General features: G+C 67.0%; 2 protein-coding genes across 2 annotated transcripts; one reads left to right on the forward strand and one right to left on the reverse strand.

The window, feature by feature from the left end:
- The first annotated feature begins 6,264 nt into the window (after positions 1–6,264).
- CBX8 (chromobox 8) lies at positions 6,265–8,448 on the forward strand. Its single transcript, XM_040989819.1, has 5 exons — positions 6,265–6,400; positions 6,698–6,741; positions 6,905–6,970; positions 7,063–7,129; positions 7,376–8,448. Exons 1-5 carry the CDS (start codon positions 6,332–6,334, stop codon positions 8,228–8,230), a joined length of 1,101 nt encoding a protein of 366 aa, XP_040845753.1. The 5' UTR covers positions 6,265–6,331; the 3' UTR covers positions 8,231–8,448.
- A 5,870-nt stretch (positions 8,449–14,318) lies between these two features.
- On the reverse strand, positions 14,319–19,935 carry CBX2 (chromobox 2). The gene is made up of 5 exons (XM_040989817.1): positions 19,864–19,935; positions 19,745–19,788; positions 18,919–18,984; positions 17,206–17,311; positions 14,319–16,177 (listed from the first exon to the last, which is right to left on the reverse strand). Exons 1-5 carry the CDS (start codon positions 19,933–19,935, stop codon positions 14,900–14,902), a joined length of 1,566 nt encoding a protein of 521 aa, XP_040845751.1. The 3' UTR covers positions 14,319–14,899.
- Between the last annotated feature and the right edge of the window lie 331 nt (positions 19,936–20,266).

Consider the following 20,266-nt stretch of genomic DNA (forward strand, 5'->3'; position numbering starts at 1 on the left):
ATGTGGCCAACCCCCCTGAAAGTGGCAAATGAGACAGGCAGGCAGGAGAACGCCTTCTCCTCTACTCTCAACTCCATCCTCCCACTCGCCCCCAGTCCTGGCCAGAACCCCCCTCTCCCAGGCTCTTCCCACCGCTAACCTCCCCCTCTCCCGGCCGCCCCTTCAACTCAGCTCTCCTGACCACCAAGTCTTGGTTTTCAGGCTCTCAAGAACTAGCCCGAGAAAAGAAAATTAATTTCGCCTGTGATTGCAGTGCTATTCCAGATAAGCCATTATTATGCAAATCAGGGCGCGCGCTCGCGGGCTGGAGGGGGACGGGGCGGCAGTGGCGGCGCGAGGCAGCCCCAGATGCGTGTCTTGATGAGTCGGGCCCCAACTTTGGACAGCACGGGACCGAGGGAAGAAGTCGCGCGCGTGGGGACGGCACCGCGTGCCCCCGCGTTGGGCTTTCTGGGGCGAGGATGCGGAAGGCTGTCGGGGCTCCCTGGAGAGGGGCTCCCAGCTCCCCGTGTCCGGGCTGCGCCGCCCGGAGGCCGTTGGGGCCGTGGAGACCCGGGGCTCGCAAGGCCAGCGCGGCGCTTGCGCGGGGACGCAGCCGCCTCTGGCCCCGCGCCTTCCGGCGGCCCAGGAACCGGCTTCCCGGCTTCTGGGCGTGCGCGGAGCCGCTGCAGCCTCGACGCCACCCAGCCCCGGCCGCGCCCCATCCCGGGACAACGACCTGTGGGTGGGTGGGGGCGTACACGCCACGGTCTGGTCCGTGGGCGTCCAGCAAAGGTGCCCGCTGCAGCAGAGGCCTCAGCGGTTTCCCCAAAGTCCCTCTGAAGCAAGAATCCAGGTCTTCCTCGCCTCATCCCGTGGACTCCCAAAAGTTTTACCCGGGCTTGCCCGCACCTGGGCACTCCCGGTTCAGGGCGGGGCCGGACTTTGGATTCTGGCCTGCGCCCAAGGACCCCGCCGTCGGTCCGGAACTAGCTCCTTGAGGTCCTCGGCGAGCCCAGGCCAAGTGGCTTCAATTCCTTCCGCTTGGGGGCAGGGTAGGAGGCAAGACCGGCCGGGAAAGGCCAGGCAGAGCCGAAGGGGCCCTGGGGAGAGCCCGTGTGGAGGCTGCCGTCGGGGTGGGCGCGCAGCCACGGCCGCGCTGGAGGACGCCGTGCCCAGCCCTGCGGGGCTTGGGGTCGGGGCAGCCCAGGGCGCCAGGCGGCCTCGCTGCGCGCAGGCCCTCGGCTCACCGCCCCGCGCCCTGTCCTGCAGCGGGAGGCTGTGTGCGCCCACCTTTCCCGAATGCGGAATCGCGGGGTGAGGGGGCGCGCACGCACCCAGACTCAGCCCGCAGCCAGGGGGTTGAGCCGTCGGGGCCAGCGCCACGCGGTGCGGAGTCGGCCGTCACCCCCACGCCCAGCATCAGCCGGCGCTCCGGCTGCCCTCGGCTCCCTGCAGTCCCGCTCTGGGCTGTGTCTGGTCCCCTCCCTCTGAGCTCCCTTTTCCTCTGGGGTCAGAGGGGAGGACAGGGCACGGAGCCCCCAGATCTACACTTCCAGAACGGGACAGGGGCGCGTAGCCGCCCAGCTCTCTAGGACACCTCCGGATCGCCTTCCCCTGCACCCCCGGGCCGCCTCCGGGCTCCGCCGGCCCCATTTCGCCGGTTACACCGGGCGGCCTTCCCGGGAAAGGGTGAGGAGGGGTCCGTCCCGCGGCGCGCATGCGTGCCCGGCCGGGCGCTGTGCGCGTGCTCCCGGCGCCCCGCGCTCCCCGCCCGCCGGCCCCCCGTTTGCGGGCAGGTGTCCCCCGAGCGAGCCCACCCTGCGCGGGGCAGCGCGCAGTAGGTGTCCCTGCAGGCTCGCCCTGCCGGTGGGCTGGCGCGCGTCCGGGCGGAGGTCACCCCACTGGCAGGAGGCGGTGCTGGGCGCAGGACACGGCCGCCGCCGACCACAGGCGCAGTAATAACTGCTGTTGAGCGCGCCCTTTCCTGTGCCTGCCCGCGTGAGCTCACTTCACCCTGCCATGAACCCTGCCGGGTGAGCCGGCCGAGAGGTGGGAAGACCCCTGGCAGGAGGACCCGGGCGCTCCACCACAATGGAAAGGGGAAGGCACCAGCCACCAGCCGCCAGCCGGGCTGTCCCGCTCGGCTACAGCCTAATCCTCCGCTTCAGTATTGTTATTCTTTCTCCAGAGAGCTTTGGGAAGCCACTCAGCTGGGGGTCGTTTCCAGGAGAAGCCACTAGCCCTTGTCTAACCTTGAACTCTCGGCTCAGGTGCTGCCAGAGCTGCCGAGTCCTGAAACACCTCCTGCGCTGTGTTCCCAGGCCAGCCGCCTGGCCTCCGGGTAGCGGCTGCCAGCTGGGATGTAGGGACAGCAGCGCCCGTCTCCGGGCGGGGCTGTCAAGTTTCAGGGGGCCGGGAAATGCAGCTGCTGGAGGGGGACCCGTCCCTGGTGGACGTTCTGAGCCTGCAGGCTTGTGGGCAGTTCAAGGGCATCCGACCCTCTGCGGGAGCAGCTAGAGGCTGGCGCCCAGGCCCGAGGCGCGGCCAGCCGGCGGGCGCGCCCCGGCAGGGTCGGCCACCTCTGCAGGATGAGCGTGCTGGGGAGGGGGCGAAGGGCACGCCCCTGGGAGCCGGCGGTGTCCCCCGCTCCGCGCAGCAGCCCAGCCCCGGCCCCGGTGCGGGTGCCTGCGAGCTAGGGATGCGGCCCCGGGGTTGCGGGGCGGCGGGGGCGGCGGCACACACGGCCGCGCCTCGCAGCCGCCCGCCCAAGGCAAGCGATTGGCCTCCAAATCCGCCCTCGTCCGCGGCCAAGACCGGGCAGGTCCGACGCCCGCCAAGCCGCCGAGTTGAAAGGATCCCAAGGAACGAGCCGAGGCCGGCCTCAGCCGCGGGCTGGGAGGACGCGCCGGGGCTTGCTGGCCGGGCCGGCTCCCGGGGCGCGGGAGCCGATCCCCGCGTCCCCGCCGCCCCTCCCCTCGGGCCTCGCTCCTCCGAGTCGCTGTCCGTGGGCAGTGGACCCGGGGGAGGCGCCAGCGGCGTTCCAGGACGCCGGGGCTCCGAGTCCAGTCCCGCGCATTCTGGAGGACGCTCTGGAGCAGGTTCGAGGCCCTTCTTCGCGAGGAACAGGAGACCAGGCTTGAGGAAAGTAGGTGTCCCCGGGGTAGGCGAGTGTCCCCATTTCCGTCAACAAAGACTCCAGGACAACTTATTGGGAGAAGGGGGAGCTAAGAGAATCGCCGACAGTCTCCTTCCTAAAAACGCGGATCTGGGAGTATTTGATTTCCACTTTCACTCCCCCACCCCCGCCCCCACGCACGCCCCGTCTCCGAAGACACTCAAATTGCAGCCATATGGGGCGCAAGGAAGAGGCGGCGGCTACCTTATTCACTGCAGAGGCGGCGCACGCGAAGCCGGCTCCGGCAGGGCAGAGGAGCAGCCGCGGGGTTCTCCGCGCTCTGGAACTTGTGCAGGCTCCGGGCACGGGGTTCTCAGCTCTTCCGGATGGAAGAAAGGCTGCGCCAGAACCCCGCCGCTCGGGGAGCCAGGGTGGAATGAGACAGGCGAGGGGCGCGCCGGGTCCCTGCTAGGTCCCTCCCGAGGCCAGTGCCCCGTCCCCACCTGCCAGCAGGCGCCCTCTCCGCCTGCCCGCCTGAACTTACTCGGGCAGACCCTAGCTGCACGTCCTCTGCAAGTTCATTAACCAGAACCTGCCGGGTCCCACCCCGTGGGGGGTGCAGGCTGCCGGGTTCCTGCCTTCTCACCTTCTACCCCACTACCCCAGACCGCTCAATCTCTCAGCAGGGGTGAGACCCCCCTCAGCGGGGGACTGCAGTGGTGTTCCCCTAAAGCTTTGAGCGCAGGGACTCCCTGGAGAGCCAGGTTTGGGCTGAGCTAGGATTACCCGACACCTCTCGTTTCCTTCCACAGAAGTTCCAGAATGCCCGACGTTGGCAAACTCAGGATTCTCACGGGGGACCCTTTTGCTCAGAGCCTGGCCTCTCCCCAAGGAATCGCCACCAGGCATGAGGACTTGGGGGGCGGGGGAGGTGCAGGACAAGCGCAGGAAAGTGCGGTGAGTGACCGGCACCCTGTTACGGGGTGGGAGCCGCGACGGCAGCACCACGGGCGCCCTGGACGCCTCTGGGGTTTGCAGGCAAGAGAAAGAAAAATAAGAAAGTAGGGAAAGCGGAGGAGGAAGAAAGAGGGGGAAAGGAGAAAGGAGCCCCAGGCCAGGACGGGCCAGTCCACCTCTGCTTGCCTTGGGTCGGGGTGCCCCGCAGCAAACAGGAGACCGCCACTCCCTGCAGGCACAGGGGCGAGCCGCGGGGGAGGTTAGGGGCGTGGGGCGGGGGACAAGCGGCTCCTACCCCGGCCCGCTCCCGCCTCCCAGGTGGCCCAGGGGCGCCCCGAGGGCCGCGCCCCCGGCGGGCAGCCGGTCCGGGAGGGGGGCGGGCGGCGCGCGCCCAGCGACCCGGGCCCTGGGCGGAGGGTGGGCTTTCTCCGGCGGGGAAACCAGACACTGATAGGCGGCGGAGGCCGACTTTATTTTTACTGCCCAAACTGTTGGAAAGTATTTATGCTTAAACAGAAACAGCTGTATCGCTGGCACCGGCCGACGAAACGATTTGTTACCGGGAATGACTTTTTATCGTTCGGGACGCAGCCGTCGGCGGCCTCTCGCGGGCGGCCCGCGCGGGTCGCCGGGGCCTTGCGGGGCGTCGTCGGCGCGCGCTGCCTTCCGACGGAGCGGCTCCCCGGGGCCACGCGGCCACCACGCAACGTGGGCGAGCGAGGCCGAAGACCGAGACCCGCGCTTCCAGGGGCGACGGCGGCCCAGTCCCGCGCCACGCCCGCCGCCCGCGGCGCCCCTAGCTTTGGACTAGAGGCCGGTTTTCCGCTCTGGGCTTCCTGCCCCTTCGAGTCAGACTCCTTGGCGCGCAGTACTTTTCTCTCCTGCCTTTCGCCCACCCCACCCCTGGCTGAGGGAAACCGAAGTGTTTCGTGTGTGTATGTGTGTGTTTTGTTTTGAAAACTAAATCTCGGGCTCCCCGGGAGTGGGCCCTGCAGCACGGAGCCTAGACGGTCGGAGGGGCAGATGGGGGTGGCTGGGCCATCAGAACCCAGAGCTCCGAGGGCTGGTCGGCGTGGAGTCCACGGTCCGGCCCGGCCTTCGCCCCGGCGTGCCCGAGCCCGCCACCTTCACGCAGGAGACCCTCGGCTCTGTCCGCCCTGGAGCCGGCGGCGCCCCCTCCCCGCCGCGAGCACTTCCTGCCCCGCCGTTTCTCGCAGGGCGTCCACCCAGCGCGCCTGGACGAGCCGCGGACAGGAAGTGCGTGGGGGTCGGGGGAAGCCGGACGCGCTCCCGGGCCGCTCGTCCCATCCCCACGCTGCGCCCCAGGCTGTGCCCGTCTTGGTCTTCCTCGCCCTTCACACCGCCAGGTCGGGGGATGCGGTGTGTACCAGGGCCCCGGAGGCAGGTGCGGGCGCCGGGGCAGGGGGCAGCAGGAAGGTGCGCGACGTCGCCCCGCGGGGGCTCCGGGGCTCGGCATCCACCGGGTCTGCGTGTGGCGTCCGGGCTGTGCGCACCCGGAGAGTGGCCGAGACGCAGGCACATCGATTTGTTAGCGGGGGCCGGGCCGGCGACGGCGTTGCCATGGAGACCGAGGGTCGGTCGGTGCGCGGCCGGGAGCCGGCCGCCGAGGGGCGCGGGGCGTCGGGGGCCCCCCAGCACCTGTGCATTGTGCACTGTGCGGCGCCGGGGGTGGGGGCGACAGGGGCGCGCGCGCGCGAGTCCGGGGCCGCGGGGTGGGGCGCGCCGTGATCGGGCGCGCGCGGTGCGGCGCGGGGGCCGCCGGCGAGCGCGCGGGGGGCGGGACGCCCCGGTACCGGGAGGGCCGGCCGGCCGGCGGCGAGGGGGCCCTGGCCGGCACCCGGGGCGCGCGGCCCCCCTCGCCAGCCCCGCTGACTGACGGCGGCCCGGCCCGGCCTCCGCGCCGCGTCACATCCGCCGGCGGCCCCCGCCTCTGCGCGCCGGGTCCCCGGAGCGGCCGCGGGCTCCTCCCCTTGGCGATCGGAACGCGGGTCACGTAGCAACGCGGGGGAGACTGGCCGCGAGGCGTGGCCCGGAGCGCGGCCAATGGGCGCGCCGGGCAGCGGGCCCTGGCCGCTCGGCTCCGGCGACGTCGTTGGAACACGTGGGGCGGGCGCCGCGCGCGGGCGGGGCGGCGGGGCGAGCGCGCGCGGGCGGGGGAGCGGCGCTGACGTCAGCGCGGAGTATTATGGGCTGTCGTGCGCTGGCTGCTGCTTTTCTGCTCCTGGAAGCGGCCGAGGGGGGAAGCGGCGAGTCAACATGGAGCTCTCGGCGGTGGGGGAGCGGGTGTTCGCGGCCGAAGCCCTCCTCAAGCGGCGCATCCGGAAAGTAGGTGTCCGGGGGGCGCTCGGGCCTCGGCGCGGCCGGGCCTCGGCTGCCGGCCCAGCTCCCTTCCCCCAGGTCCCGGCCGTGGCGGCGGCGAGCCCAGGCGCTTCCCCCCGGACTGGCGGCGATGCTTGCATGCGTGGGGGGCGGGGTGCGGGATGCAGGCCGGTGCGTGCACTTTGTGCTGCGGGGATGCCGCGGGAGCGTGCGTTGGGTGCATGCGTTTGCGCGTGGCTTTCTGGTTGTGCTCCCGGTGCACGCCCCCGCCCACCCGCGGTTTTTTGCCTTTTGCGCCTGCAGGGACGCATGGAATACCTGGTGAAGTGGAAGGGCTGGTCGCAGAAGTAAGTGGCCCCGTGCAGTCCGCACCCCCGGCGCTCGCTGGGGGGGTCCTTTCTTCCTCTTTGCCCCTGCACGCTGAGACAGCACAATGCCCCCCTAGAAAAAGTTGCACGGCCCTTTGCCCGCTCCAGGCAGTGACGCCCTGTCCTTCCCCTCGGCCTCCAGGTACAGCACATGGGAGCCCGAGGAGAACATCTTGGATGCGCGCCTGCTGGCGGCCTTCGAGGAGAGGTACGGCGGTGCAGACCCGCGGGAGGTAGGGCTGAGCCCCACCTGTGCCCAGTACTCACTCCCTCCCCGTTGTCCCTGCCTCCTTCCTGCAGGGAGCGTGAGATGGAGCTCTATGGCCCTAGAAAGCGAGGACCCAAACCCAAAACCTTCCTTCTCAAGGTAGGGTGGTGGTAGCAGGACGCTGGGCAGACAGCAGGGGCCAGGGGGGTCACCAGCTGCCAGTCTGTCTGTGAGTCACCCCGGAGGGACACTGCCAGGTGCGCGTGGGGGGCCGCTGGGCCACACCGCAGGTATTGTCATGTCCTTAGCACCCCAGCCGGTGGCCTTGCTCGCCATGCTGCCGAGTGTTCCTGGCCCAGGAGACACAACCTAGCTCCGGTGCCCACACCAGCATCTCTCCCACAGGCCCAGGCCAAGGCCAAGGCCAAGACTTACGAGTTCAGAAGCGATTCAGCCAGGGGTATCCGGATCCCCTACCCCGGCCGCTCACCCCAGGACCTGGCCTCCACCTCTCGGGCACGCGAAGGCCTTCGGAACATGGGGCTGTGTCCTGCGGGCAGCAGCAGCAGCACCTGCCGGGCGGAGCCCCCTCGGGACCGCGAGCGGGAACGCGAGCGGGAGAGAGAGCGGGGCGCCAGCCGCATGGACGACAAGGCCAGCTCTCCGGGGGACAGCTCCAAGAAGCGAGGGCCCAAGCCCCGGAAGGAGCTCCTGGACCCCTCCCAGAGGCCTTTGGGAGAATCCAGCGACACCCTGGGAGACTACCTGGACGGCCAGAAGCTGGACGATGGCCCCCCGGGGGCGGGGAACTTCCCTGCGGGCCACAGCGTGATCCAGCTGGCCCGGAGGCAGGACTCCGACCTTGTGCCCTGCGGGGTGAGCAGCCCCAGCCTGGCCGAGGGCACAGGCAAGCTGGCCGTGGACAACTTCCCTGCCAGGGTCATCAAGCACAGGGCTGCCTTTCTGGAGACCAAAGGCCCGGCTGCCCTGGACTCCAGCAACCCCAGGGTGCGGCATAGCTCGGGCACCCCTGGCTCCGTCGGGGGTCTGTATCGGGACATGGGGGCGCAGGGAGGAAGGCCCTCCCTCATTGCCAGGATCCCCGTGGCCAGAATCCTGGGAGACCCAGAGGAGGAGTCCTGGAGCCCCCCGCTGACCAACCTGGAGCAGGTGGTCGTCACCGATGTGACCTCAAACTTTCTGACCGTCACCATTAAGGAAAGTAACACAGACCAAGGCTTCTTTAAGGAGAAACGGTGAAGGCGCCAGGGAGGTTGACGCCAGGACGAGAGGGCAGGGAGGGAGTGCAGCCTGGGCCTAGAGCCCCCCTGGGATGGCCCTTCTGGCCCTGCCCCCAGCCCCGCCCCCTCCCTCCTCCGCACCGGTTTTTGTTGAAAAGATCTCTAGAGCTATGTTTTCTATTAGATGTAAATATGTTATTTAAGAAAAAATATCTAAATATATATATTTCAACTCTTGAAGTTGTTTTATTTAAATGGAGAGAGAGAGACAGTGTGGTGTCATGGGGTAGAGGACCTGAGCGAGGGGCAGGAGCGGACCCCGCCTGCAGGGGTTCCCTCAGTTCCTGAGGGGTCTCCGCCCCACGCACCTCACCCCCCAGCCTTCGCCCCAAGCCCAGTGCCAGACTTTGAGCACCAGGCAGGTCCCGGCTCTCTCCCCATTGGCCAGCCAGGCCAACACAAGGCTGGCTCCCGATCAGGAAAAAAGGGGGTGGGGTCAGCCCGGTTTTTCTTTTTTTTTTTTTTTTCAATACTAAGTCTGTTGAGGGGGGTATCAACTTGCAGAACTTTTTCGTGTGTGACGTTGGAGTTTAAAAGTAGCGGCCAGTGGAGTGCAGGCAGCCTCGTCCCGGAAGCACGCCGGGAAATGCACTTTACGGGAAGGCAGAGCGCGCGGACAGACCCAGTGGCTGTGCGGACACCATCTCCCGTCTGCAGAGACGCGAAACCCAGCGAACGTGTTTACATTCCCCAGATGCCAGGATAAATTGGGAGGATGGCGGCGCTTCCGTGCCCAGAGCAAGTGGTCGGGTGGACGTCTCCCTTTGGCGTCCTCTGGCCTCGCCAGGAGCAGCCGGCGGCCCCCACGTCGCGGAAGAGTCGGCCAAGCCTGCCCCCTTCGGGCAGGGCGGCGGCCAGCTCTGGACACGAGGCCAGACAGCCCCACTGTGCGGGCTGCGCGCGCGGGGACAGAGGGCCCGGCTGGCGGCTTGGGCAGCCAGCTTGGGGGTGCGCGCAAGGCCCTGCGCGGGGCTTGGGTAGGCCTCCCCGCCCCGCGTCCCGGTGGGCTGATGGAGAAGGCGGCCGAGGCGCGCTTTTCCTCCAGGAATGCGCATCAGAACTTTGGCTTTTTCTTTCTCCCCCTCCTTAAAAGCAAAAGCTATAATTTATAGGCCTTTTCGATTCGCGGAGTGTTCTCTATTTGAACTCGACATTCAAATTCCGCCAAGGCAGGGGTGGGGGCGGGGAGGAGCTCCACCGGGGGCGGAGACAGCGGCGGCTGGGGAGGCCGGGCGCGCGGGAATCGCGCGACAGCCCCCGCCCGGGCAGGCTCCCGGTGCCGCGCCACTCGCCACTCTGGCTCAGAAGCACAAATCTGCACCCACACCCACCCCAGCCCAGCCCCGGGGAGCACCTTCGGCTCTTCCCCGCCTTTAAAGGGCCAGCGGGATCTCGCCTCCCGGGGTCCTCGGGGGAGGGGCGCGCCGCTGCGCTCCTCACCCAGCACAGACCCAGCACAGACTGCGTGGGAGCAGGGCGCAGGGGAGGGCCACCCCAGTCTCTGTCCTGCGCCCCACACCTCCGCCTGCCCGGCCGTGTCTCTTCCCAGACTTTCCTGTCCTCGCCGTCCTGGGACTTTGGGGGCTTGGTTTGACGTCCAGAGCGAGGGAGCCCCCCCGCTTTGTCAGCCCGGTGTCTTAGACTCTGTACAAAGCAGCGCCGTGGGCCGCCGAGTCTGTCTCGTTTTTTGTCGAAGCTATTTCCAGACGAAACTTGGCGGGAGGGAGAGGTCGGGCGATGGCAGGGGTGCGCGTCTCCGCCGGCCACCGCCTTCCCTTCCCCCGGGCTGAGCCCTCGGCGGCCCTGCCTCCACCCTTCCCGCGTCGTCGGTCCAGTGCGTGTGTGTGTCCTTGTCGCGACGCTGACCTGGGGGGTGGGTGGGCGGGGGCCGCGTGGCTGGGGAGGGGGTCTGTCTGCGGCCGCGCGCGTGGGGTTTGTGGAACTGTGAGATGTGAACCGATCCCGGGCTGATCCCGCCTCGGCCCGGGAGAGGAGCTGCGGTCTCTTGTCTCGGGCGGTGGGGAACGTCTGTACCCAGTGCGGCTTTCTCTGTGTTCCAATATACACTTTGTAAATACTCTAGAGGCTCGGCTGGCTTTTTTTCCCCCTCTCCCAGTCACCCTCTTCCCACCCCTGGCAAAGGGAAACGGGGCCCAGGAGGAGAGAGGGGTTCCCTCCCGTCGCTGGATCGCTAGCCCCAGCCCCCACCCTTACTCCTTCCCGCCCAGGGTACCCATACCCACCCAGAGATGGGCACGGAAGGGGCGGGGCACCACATCCCGGGGCCGTGGTGATTTTCTTCAGGCACTTTCTGAGCAGAAGTCGGGGACCCTACGGGGTTCCCCACACGGCCAACCCTGCACACACCCCCCTCCTGGCCGTGCTCCATGTCCCATCCGTGGTGGTCCACGGCCTCTCCTTGCACCGTGAGGCGACCCGCCCCCCAGACTCTCCCCAACCACCGCCCCAGCCTCGCCAGCGCTCCCCCAAATGCGAGCTTCGCGCCTATTGATTGAGGGATTGAATTCGCGGGCATTGCTAGGCAACTGCCAGCTCGGAGCCGGCGCACGGCGGCTGATGTGATTAGTGAACCCGCAGCCGCCGCGCCTTCGACGGGCGCCGCAACCCCAAGGCCGGCCGAGGGGAGCGCAGGACGCAGGCCCGCGGCAGAGGAGCGGGGTCGGAGGCCCGCGGGAGCGCCGAGCCCCCCACCGAAAGGCCAGCGTGTTGAGCCGGTTCCCCCTCCGCAGTTGCCCATCCGCTCCACCAAACTGCGCCCTAGGGTACCTCGGCCGCCGGGAGTCCCTGGGCACCCCGCCTCGGGCGGAGCGCCCCGACTTTTCTCCCCAGGGGTTCTCTGACCCTAGGGCGAGGACCCACGTCTGGGCTCCGGGGTCGCGGGGTGCTGAGGGCCCTGAAGACAGGACTGGTGACCGCGTAGGGCTGCAAGTTCCCAGAGCTACAAGACCTGTCGTCCTGCCGTCCCGCAGGGTGCTGGGTGCGGTAACTCTGCGGGGCTGACGGTGGGTAGGGTCGTCCTGGGGTCGGAAGGGGGGCCGCGGCACTACCGGGGCAGCCAAGGCGCTCATCCCGCTGCGTTTCCTGCCTGGGCAGACCTTGTCACCGCCCTTGGCCTAGATAGACCTGGAGCCTCTCGTTGGCCTTCCCACCCTGAGCACATGCCAGCCGCGTGCAGCTGCACGGAGCCTCTCCCGCAGCCTCTCCCGCACCGACAGGGGCTGAACTGGAGAATTTGCAGTTCTCGGTAGGGCATGGGCCGGGCCGTTTTCCATTCTCAGTGTCCCTCCTTGGTCACCTACCTGGCCGAGGCCCAGCACGGTACCCTGTCCCCATTCGTTCTCGGGTTTCAATAGTCCGTCTCCAAGGGCCTGCAGACCACACCGGTGGAGTCCTGGAAGAGGGCAACTCACGGTGCCCAGCCTGGCTCCAGCTGTCCAGGGTGGAGGGCAGCGAAGGCGGCTGTGGGGGGTCGGGACCACCATGGCGCAGGTCGTGCTGCCTATGTGGAATTTCCACCCCTCCCCCCGCCCCGCAGGTGCCAAGGCCCAAACTTTGGGTGGCGTGCGCCCTCTTGAGGAGGCGGCTTCAGCCTCTCCCCCTCCCGTGGAGGCCCCTGCACCCAGGACGCTGGGCATCCCACTGTGGGTGCCCCCTCTGCTCCTGGCCCGAGCGTGAGGGGAGGAGAGGCGGCAGTGTTCAGCTCCGGGTCTGCCCGGGCTGGTGCCCACTTCCCCAACGTGGGCAGGCATGGGCAGGGGGGAGCTGCTCCTGCCCGAGGGACTGATGGCCGCCCTTGCCCACCTGGCCCAGAGCCTGCAGCGTGAGGAAGGGACTTGGGCTCCGCAGACCCTTCGGGTGCCGCTGGGGCTGGGGGCTGGCTTTTGCCTTCTAGTGGGAGGGTCCTCCTCAAAGGAAGCCAGACTCTCCCTGGGGGCTGAGTGATGGAGCCATCCCGCAGAGGGGCAGGCCCACCTGGGGCTGGGGTCTGCCAGGAACAAGCGACTCCCTTGGCCGAGGGTCGCAGAAGCATCGTAGCCACTCCCCCGGAATTCCCTAGCTGCATCCTTTCAAAGTGTTACCACATGTGGCTCAAGAGGGGGTAGCTTGCCAACACAGTATCTGCCGGCTGTGGGGGCGGGGCGGGCCTTGGGTTTGCTGAGAGGGACTAGGAGTTGCCTGGCCCCGAATTCTGGACCTGTACACCCCAGGCAGCCCTCCTCCCAAACTCAGTGTTACTGACAGCCCCCTTTGTCCCATGCCTTGTAGGATGGCCACAACTACCCAGAGGCACCAGGGCACCCCAGCTCTGGCGCCTGGATCACAATCATCCCGTGGGGCAGGAGCTGCCAGCCTACGCAGCCCTTCCCCTGGCCTAGGACAACGTGGCAAAGCCTGAGCAGGGTCCTTCAGCTCAGGGCCCAGCTGGACCACTGGCCTCCAGGGAGGGGCTGTGAGGCCTCTTGTGTCCCCCCCCCCCCCCATCACACAAAATACACCAAGGTAGCAAGTTAAAAAAAATATTTATTGATATACTAGGAGTTAACAAGATGTGGGTGTGTGACACTGGGCAGATGTCTTCCTTCAGCAAAATAAATTAACATCATTCTAGAAAAGACCCTGCCCCTATACTAGTGTTAGCTTTCCAAAATCCTAGAGAAGCTCCAGACTGGGAGGCACGGCCGCTCCCGTAGGCACAGCTGCTCCCGTAGGCACTGCCCCTCCCGTAGGCACTGCCTCCCCCAGCGCAGGGTTTCCTTGAACTGGCTGCTGGTGATAAGCGTGGGGGCAGGGCTGCGCCTCAAGGCTCCCCAGGCAAGGCGGCGGGCAGCCACCACTGACAATGACTTTCCAGCGTTGCAGGGATGATTTGGCTTAAAAAAATAATAATAAATCCAAGCCAGTGAGGTGGGGGTGGCTCAGGCTGGCCCAGGGCCTTCAGCAATCACACTGGGACTGCAACCCAAATGAGCTACGTTTTTTTGTGGGTTTCTTTTTTGGTACCAAAAATATATATAAAAATATTCCAAACCCTTTAAAAAACTGGACAGACGAGCCCCTTCTTCCTCCGTGACACAGAAGCAGACACAAGACAGGGTCATAATGCCACTGAACACACACAAGACCCCAGGACAGAGGACTGATGGCACGGGCAACGGTGCCTACCTACACACAGATAGCAGCAAATAAAATACACCAAGCACTACTTGTCTTCCTCAGTAAACACAGATGTCGCCCACTGCTCCGGGCCACGTGTGTGCACCTGCCTGCCAGGACACAGCTAAGGCCAGTGCCTGGAAGAAGCTGTCCACAGACTCAAACTTTGGGATTGCAGAAACTGGCAAGCAAAGGCACCACGAACAGGGCTGGGTGCAGACACACCTCTCCCCATGGGGGCGGAGGGGGCTATGACAGCTCGTGAGACCCCAGTGCCACCCCAAAGGGCTTGGCATGCTGGCCGTCAAGGGGCCACAAAGCTTGGAAGCAGTGGGGCAGCAGCTGTGGCCCCTGGACTCACTCCCCAGCACAGCAGCGCAGAGACCAACCCCAGCTCTCACTGTCCCCTTCTTGGGGACTTGCGTGGTGGAGGGCGACAGTGGTCCTCACAGCCACGGACACGCTCTGCCCTAAAGGCACACCGTTGAGAACGCCCTGGCTTTGCCAAGGCCAATTCTTCCTATTTGGCATGGAGAGTGGGGTTCCAGAGGCACTGTGGCAGCCCTGCCTGCCCCGACTGTCTCCACCCTCCCACTTGTCTTTTTGGCATCACATCGCCCCAGTGGCCAGCCTACCCTCATTGCCACCTCCAGGTTGCCCACGGACGCTAGTGTTGGACAGCCCCCAAACGCAGCTCCCTGGGACCCAGGCCAGCAGGTAGGCCCTCTGCCAGGGCTGCTTCCTACATGGCAAAGGGACATTGCTTCTAGGAAGAGTGGGAAATGGACCCCCCAGAGGGTGGGGGGCAGGGATTGTCTGGTAAAGCTGATCAGTCCTTCCACCCGGCAAGCACCTGCAAGAGCCGTGGAAGCCTACGGTCTGCCTGACACCCTCCGCCAGCTTGGCAGGGCACGCTTACTCCAGGGGTCCTTCTCAGGCCAGACCACTGGCCCCCGCCAGCCAGCAGTGCCCGTACAGCCTCGCCCCAGAGGACTTCTGTGCCGACACATGGGGCTGCGGGCATCATTCCGAGCTGGGGATCGGCAGCAGCCAGGTCGCCCACTTTTAGGGCTCCTGACTGTGCCCCAGCAACTGTCCTGGCATTAAAGCCATGACCCTCAGCTGCTCAGGCACTGCTTTGGGTGGGTGGGGACACTCCTGCCCCCTTCTTCCCACAGTCTAGTCTGGAGCCATAACACCAGCAGGGACCCTCTGTATCCATCCCATACGATGCACCCCAGGACAGAGCAGTAAGGCTGCAGTGGGAAGGCCTGCTCACCCGGGGAGCTGGGCCCATGGCTCATGTCCCCGGATCCGCCAAGATTTCCTTAGTGGAAAAGCAGGGCCAGGCAGAGGCCCAGAGAGGTAGGACGGTCGGGGGACTACGGCCCCCTGCCCGTGTCGCAGGGCAGGGTGGTGACGGGGGAGAAGTGCCCCACCCATTGTGGCAGCTTCAGTAATGTCTCAGGTTGAAGAAGCCCACACTGGTGGGGGACTCCTTGACGGTGACCGTGATGAGGTTGGCAGTGACATCTGTGACAAAGACGTGCTCGATGAGGCTGCGGGTGGGCTTCCAGTCCTGGCTGGTCTGGACGGACACGGAGAGGTTGTGGCCAGCGCCGGGAAGTGAGGCCGAGTCGGGGTCCGAGTCGGAGCTGCTGCTCTCCTCACCCGTGCTCACCTCTGACAAGGCAGCTGCCTTCCGGCCATCTGCAGGAGCTGCAGGTGCCTCCTGCCCGCCAGGGGCTGCGGTACCCTTGGCACCGTCCCTCTTGCCCGTGGCTGCAGCTGGAGCCCTGGAGGCCAGCCTCTCGCTTTTGCTGGTGTCGGCAGAGGGCATGCCGGCCCCGCTCCCCGCTGCTGGGCCACTTGAGGCGCCTTTCCCTGGGGCAGGCACAGCCTTGGAAGTTGTGGCATGGCGGGCAAGCAGGCCCACGCCAGGCACGCCGTTCTTGACGCTCTGTAAGTCTAACAGCTGCAGGCTCAGCTCCTGGGTGGGGGTCGGCTGGGACCCCAAGCTGCCCATGGAGACTTTGCTGCCACTGTGGGCGAGGGGTGCCCCTGCAGTGCCCCCTGCCTTCTGCTCCACAGCCACACCGCTGCCAGGGGCCTTGGGGCCTTTGCTTCCCGGGGGGCTGGCCTTCATCTCTCCCTTCTGCGTCCTCACCTTCAGGTCGAGCCCCAGGTTGCACTTGCCGGCCGCCTGGGCCTTGAGTGCCAGCCTGCTGGCCGCCTGGGCGTGGCTCTGGCTCATGCGGTTCATGTAGTGTACGATGGAGCTCTGCCAGCTGATGCCGCGGCTGGGGCTGCCCGTCATGCCCTTCATCAGGCTGGCCAGGTTCTCGGGGGTGGCCACGGTGCTGGGGCCCCCGCAGGCCTCCTTGGTGTGGGCCTTGAGGGCCGCCAGGCCGGCCACGGGGGCGCTGAGCGGCGGCGGCCCCAGGTCCTTGCGCGCCGTCTTGAGGACCTTGGCCAGGCTCACGGGCCTGCGTGCCGCCTTCTGCTCTGGGGGCAGCGGCTTGCGGCCCCGCTTCTTGCGGACAGAGTCCTTCAGCTCGGGCTTGGCCACCAGGATCTGTGCCTTCTTCTGGGGCACCGGGTGGGTCTCACGGCCCCGGGATCCCCTCTTGGCTTCCAAGTCACTGTCATCCTCTTCATCTGAGGAAGAGGAGGACGACGTGGAGGAGGAGGAGGAGCTGCTGGACTTGCACTTGGACGGTGTGTCGGATTCCTAGAGGGACAAGGTGGACGGTGTCACAGCCTCTGCTGGTCCAGGGACCTTGCTGTCCCCGACCAGGTGCATTGGGCCCGAGAGCAGTCCCCCACCAGTCTGGTCCAGAGGATGTCTCGAAGCAGAGCCAGGGGACCCCAGATAAGCAGGGGACCCCAGATAAGTGCACCCATCGCTGGCTCTGACAGGAGACTTAATGTAGCTTCAATCCACCAGGCAGTGGCAAAGGGAACTGTGCCCAGGGCAACAGGGTCCCACGTCCCAAGGCCAGTGGTGTGGACCAGCGCAGGTGGACATGAGGTGGTAACCTGCCCGCAGGTCTGCTGGGCGCAGCGTTGGTACCGGCAGCGCCTCCCTGTAGGGGCAGAGCCAGTGGGGAAGCCCCTACGTTGCCCGCTGTGCCTGAAATCTTAAAGGCAAGCTTCCCCCAACTGCACCTGTGGACCCCCTCAAACCCAGGAGAGAGGAGAGTCCTAGGCCTCGGGGGTGTCCCAATCTTGTCACCTCAAGAAAGTCCCAGCACACACGCCTGCAGCACCTCCATCCTGCCGGATACAAAGCATGAAGTCCAGGGAGCCTGGCCTGAAGACCCCCAGTGCCCTGCGAAGGGGTCCTTGTAGCATGGAATCAAAGTGACGCCCATCCCCCTCTCCCCTACCTCTCCTATGGCCGTGGCGGGTGAGAGAAGTGGCATCAGCCAGACCGCACCGGCACAGAGACACCATCGAGGACAGAGGCGGTCGCCCAGCCGGGCAGTGCCGCCCTCCTTCGGGCCCCGTGATGCAGGGTGTCAGGCCTCCTGTGCACTCGCCAGCCTGGGCCCCTAGGAGGCGAATCTGTGGCCTCTTACTGCACGGGGGCTTCCTGTTTCCTGCAGAGCCCCCTGGGCCAGAGTGCAGGGCTGCGCTCAGGCAGCCAGTGACGGACCCACTGCAGCAGGAAATTGCTCTGGAGCGTGCCTGACCCCAGGGCCTCCGGCTGGCAGAGGTCTAGAGGGGAGCCGAGAGGCCTCTCTAGGAAACACCCACCTTGAGCTTGGAGCGCCGACCGGAGGAGGACAGCACCGTGTGCTTCCGGGGCCGGCCCCTGGGCCTCTTGCCGCGCTTCCGGTTCTGCACCTCCTTCTCGTGTTCCCTGTGGACACAGGAGCCGTAACGGCTGGGGAGACGCTGCCCAGAGCCCCCTGTGCCACAGGGCAGTGCCACACTCCTCACACCCATCTATTACCAGTCGCTTCCCTGGCATCTCAGGACCGGCCTCCAGCTTTGCCGACATACCCCGGACGTGCACAGCCCGAGGCAAGGCCCAGACCCTCCCAATCCTGGCCTTAGCATCAGGAACACTTCCCGTGGCCACTGTCTCCTCTGAACTTGGGGGAAAGCAGAGCTGGGGCGCGGGTCCCTGGTCAGTCACATCCAGGGGAGATGCAGCCTTGGGTCATTTGGTTTAAATGGGGGAAGTGGGCTGTGGGCGAGATTGCAAATACCAGCCCGTAACTCAGCCTGGTCCCACTCCCCCTGGCCACCCTCAGCGCCTCCTGTCTCCCGACACGCCCGGTTCCCTGCTCAGGATGGAGGTGTCTGGTCCCAAAGTGGCCTCACGCAGCTCCAGGAGCAAGCATCAGGTGCCACAAGGTGCAACCGCCACCCCCGAGAGCTTGTATTTGAGGCTGAGTGTGGAGGCCAGGCCCGCCCTTGGGTTCCCAGCCGTGTGTGTGAGCGGAGGCCCCAGCACCCGCGCGAGCCACTCCCGGCACCGTGCCTCTAGTCCCTGGGGGCCCCAGCACCCGCGCTGAGCCACTCCCGGCACCGTGCCTGCGTCTAGTCCCCGGGGGCCCCAGCACCCGCGCCGAGCCACTCCCGGCACCGTGCCTGCGTCTTGTCCCGGGACGCACGCCACACTCTGCTACTCTCTTGGATGCTCTGGCCAGTGGAGGACATCTCCAACGGCTAGGACCCAGAGTGCTCAGTCAGGCCACCCCTTCTGCTGCACGGAGAACCTGGCATTGCGGGAAGCTGTCCCCAAGGCCCTGAGGCGAGGGCACGAGGCATCTCCAAGAGATACAGAACCCTATAAAGCATAAGGGGCTTCTGGTGCCAATTTGAAAGCATATCTTTCCACCCCATAGGCACGTCCACTAGCTCTGTCTGTCCCTGCCATCCCTCTGGGAGAGACTGACCCGTCCAGTCCGGTGTCAGCTCTGTGGGCAGACGGGCCGCCAAGGCGAGCTTGGAGAAGCAGGTTGGCCAAGCCAGCCCCGCCTTTACCTGCTGCTATCCCTGGGGTGCCCCACTCGCCAGTGCCACCCTTTCCGGGACGGGGGCAGGACCAACGACCAGGGGCTCCACTCTCCCACCTGGAACTGTGAGGGCTGGGCACCCAGGCCTCCGCACCCGGGAGCTTCAAATATTCCACAGCAAACGCATGTGGGTGTTATTAAAAAAGAAAGAAAAAAATGGCGTGGACCTCAGAAAGCCTTTCTCCGGCTCCCCAAATCCAGGTTTTGTAGACTTCCACAGGGTCGGCAGACATACCTCACGCCCTGCTGAGCTTACACCCCCCACAACCCGCCAGCAAAGGAGGGGCCTTCCTTGGCCCTGCAGCCAGAGCCTCAGACCCCAAACAAGCTCTCAGAGGGCACGCTACTGCAGGGGGCCCTGGGCACCCGCACGCCCCCCCGCACAGCCAGCTCCCCCACACCCTCTGCGTGCCCAGCCCCACCCCCAGGTGCGCTTTCTCACTTCTTCTGGAAGGCCAGGAGCAGCCGCGGGTCCAGTATGTTCTCCTCTGGCTCCCAGCTGTTATGTCTGCAAAGTACAGAGGAGCCAGTGAGCCCCTGGGCAGCTGGCGAGGGCTGACCCTGTGGACGTGCGGGTGGGGGTGCTCCGAGTCCCCGCCGCAGGCCCCGGGAGCCCTCACTCTCACCTCAAGCCCCAATTAAAACAGGCCACAAGAGGGCTCCCACAGCCCCGTTGGCGAGGAAAACATCCCAACACAACAAGAAGTTGCAAAGAGGGAATCCCCCAAATGCTGGCCCAGAGCCAGGCAGGGGGAGGCCGAGGGGGCACCGCCGCAGCCCAGGGCCCGAGAACAATGTGGCAGGCGCGGGATGCCGCAGGGGCAGGGAGACCCGGGCGCAGGAGCAGCCACGGGGGCCACTTGGCCCGTTCCGGGGACACCAAGTTCCCCCCACCTCCATTCAAAGAAAGGGGAAAGAGGGGGAAAAAAACCAAAAACCCCGCCGCGCAGCCATCAATAGCAGCTCAGGTTACAGAGGGGGAACCGGAGCGGGAGGAGGGGAGCTGGAACGGAGGGGGGTAAGGGGCGGGGGGCGCATGCAACAAATGGGCGCGGGGCAGCGCAAGCGACCCGAGGCGGCCGTCTAGCCTGGGGGCCGCCCAGTCCCACTCCCCGCGGGCTTGTAAACAAAGGGTGGCCCGGAGGGACCGGGCGTCCCTGCGCCGCACAGCTCGGAGCGACTCCGCCAACTTCCCGCCCGGCGCACGGTGGTCCCGGGCCCCTGGACGGCGCGGCGCGGCGCGCGGGCGCCGCGTGGTGAGGACTCACTTGGAGGACCAGCCGCGCCACTTGACCAGGTACTCCAGCTTGCCCTGCGGGAGGAGAGAAGAGGGGCGCGTGAGCCGGCGCCGGGGGCGGGCCGGGGCGCGGGGGCCGCACGCACGCACCTTGCGCAGCCGCTTGCTCAGGATGCACTCGGCGGCGAAGACCTGCTCGCCCACGCTGCTCAGCTCCTCCATGCTGCCCGCCCCGCCCGCCGCCCCGCACCGCTCCGCCGCCGCCGCCGCGCTCCCGCCGGCCGCACACAAAGCACCGCCCTCGCCCCGCGCGGCCCGCCCCGCGCACGCGCACCGCCCCGCGCGCTGCCCGAAGCGGACGCAGGCCAATGGGCGCGCGGGGCGAGCGCGGGGCGGGCGCGGGGCGGGGCGCGCATTGTTCGCGGCGGGCTGGGCCTCGCGCCCCGGAGGGGCATCGGCGCGCGGCCGGGGCGCGGGGTCGGGGGCAGCTGCCCGGGGAGCGCCGGGCGCCCCGCTCCGAGCTCGGGTGTCCGGGGACTAAGCCGTGGTTGTG

This window comes from Ochotona curzoniae, unplaced genomic scaffold (assembly GCF_017591425.1).
Source record: "Ochotona curzoniae isolate NIBS_2020 unplaced genomic scaffold, NIBS_Ocur_1.0 contig_523, whole genome shotgun sequence".
Lineage (NCBI taxonomy): Eukaryota > Metazoa > Chordata > Mammalia > Lagomorpha > Ochotonidae > Ochotona > Ochotona curzoniae.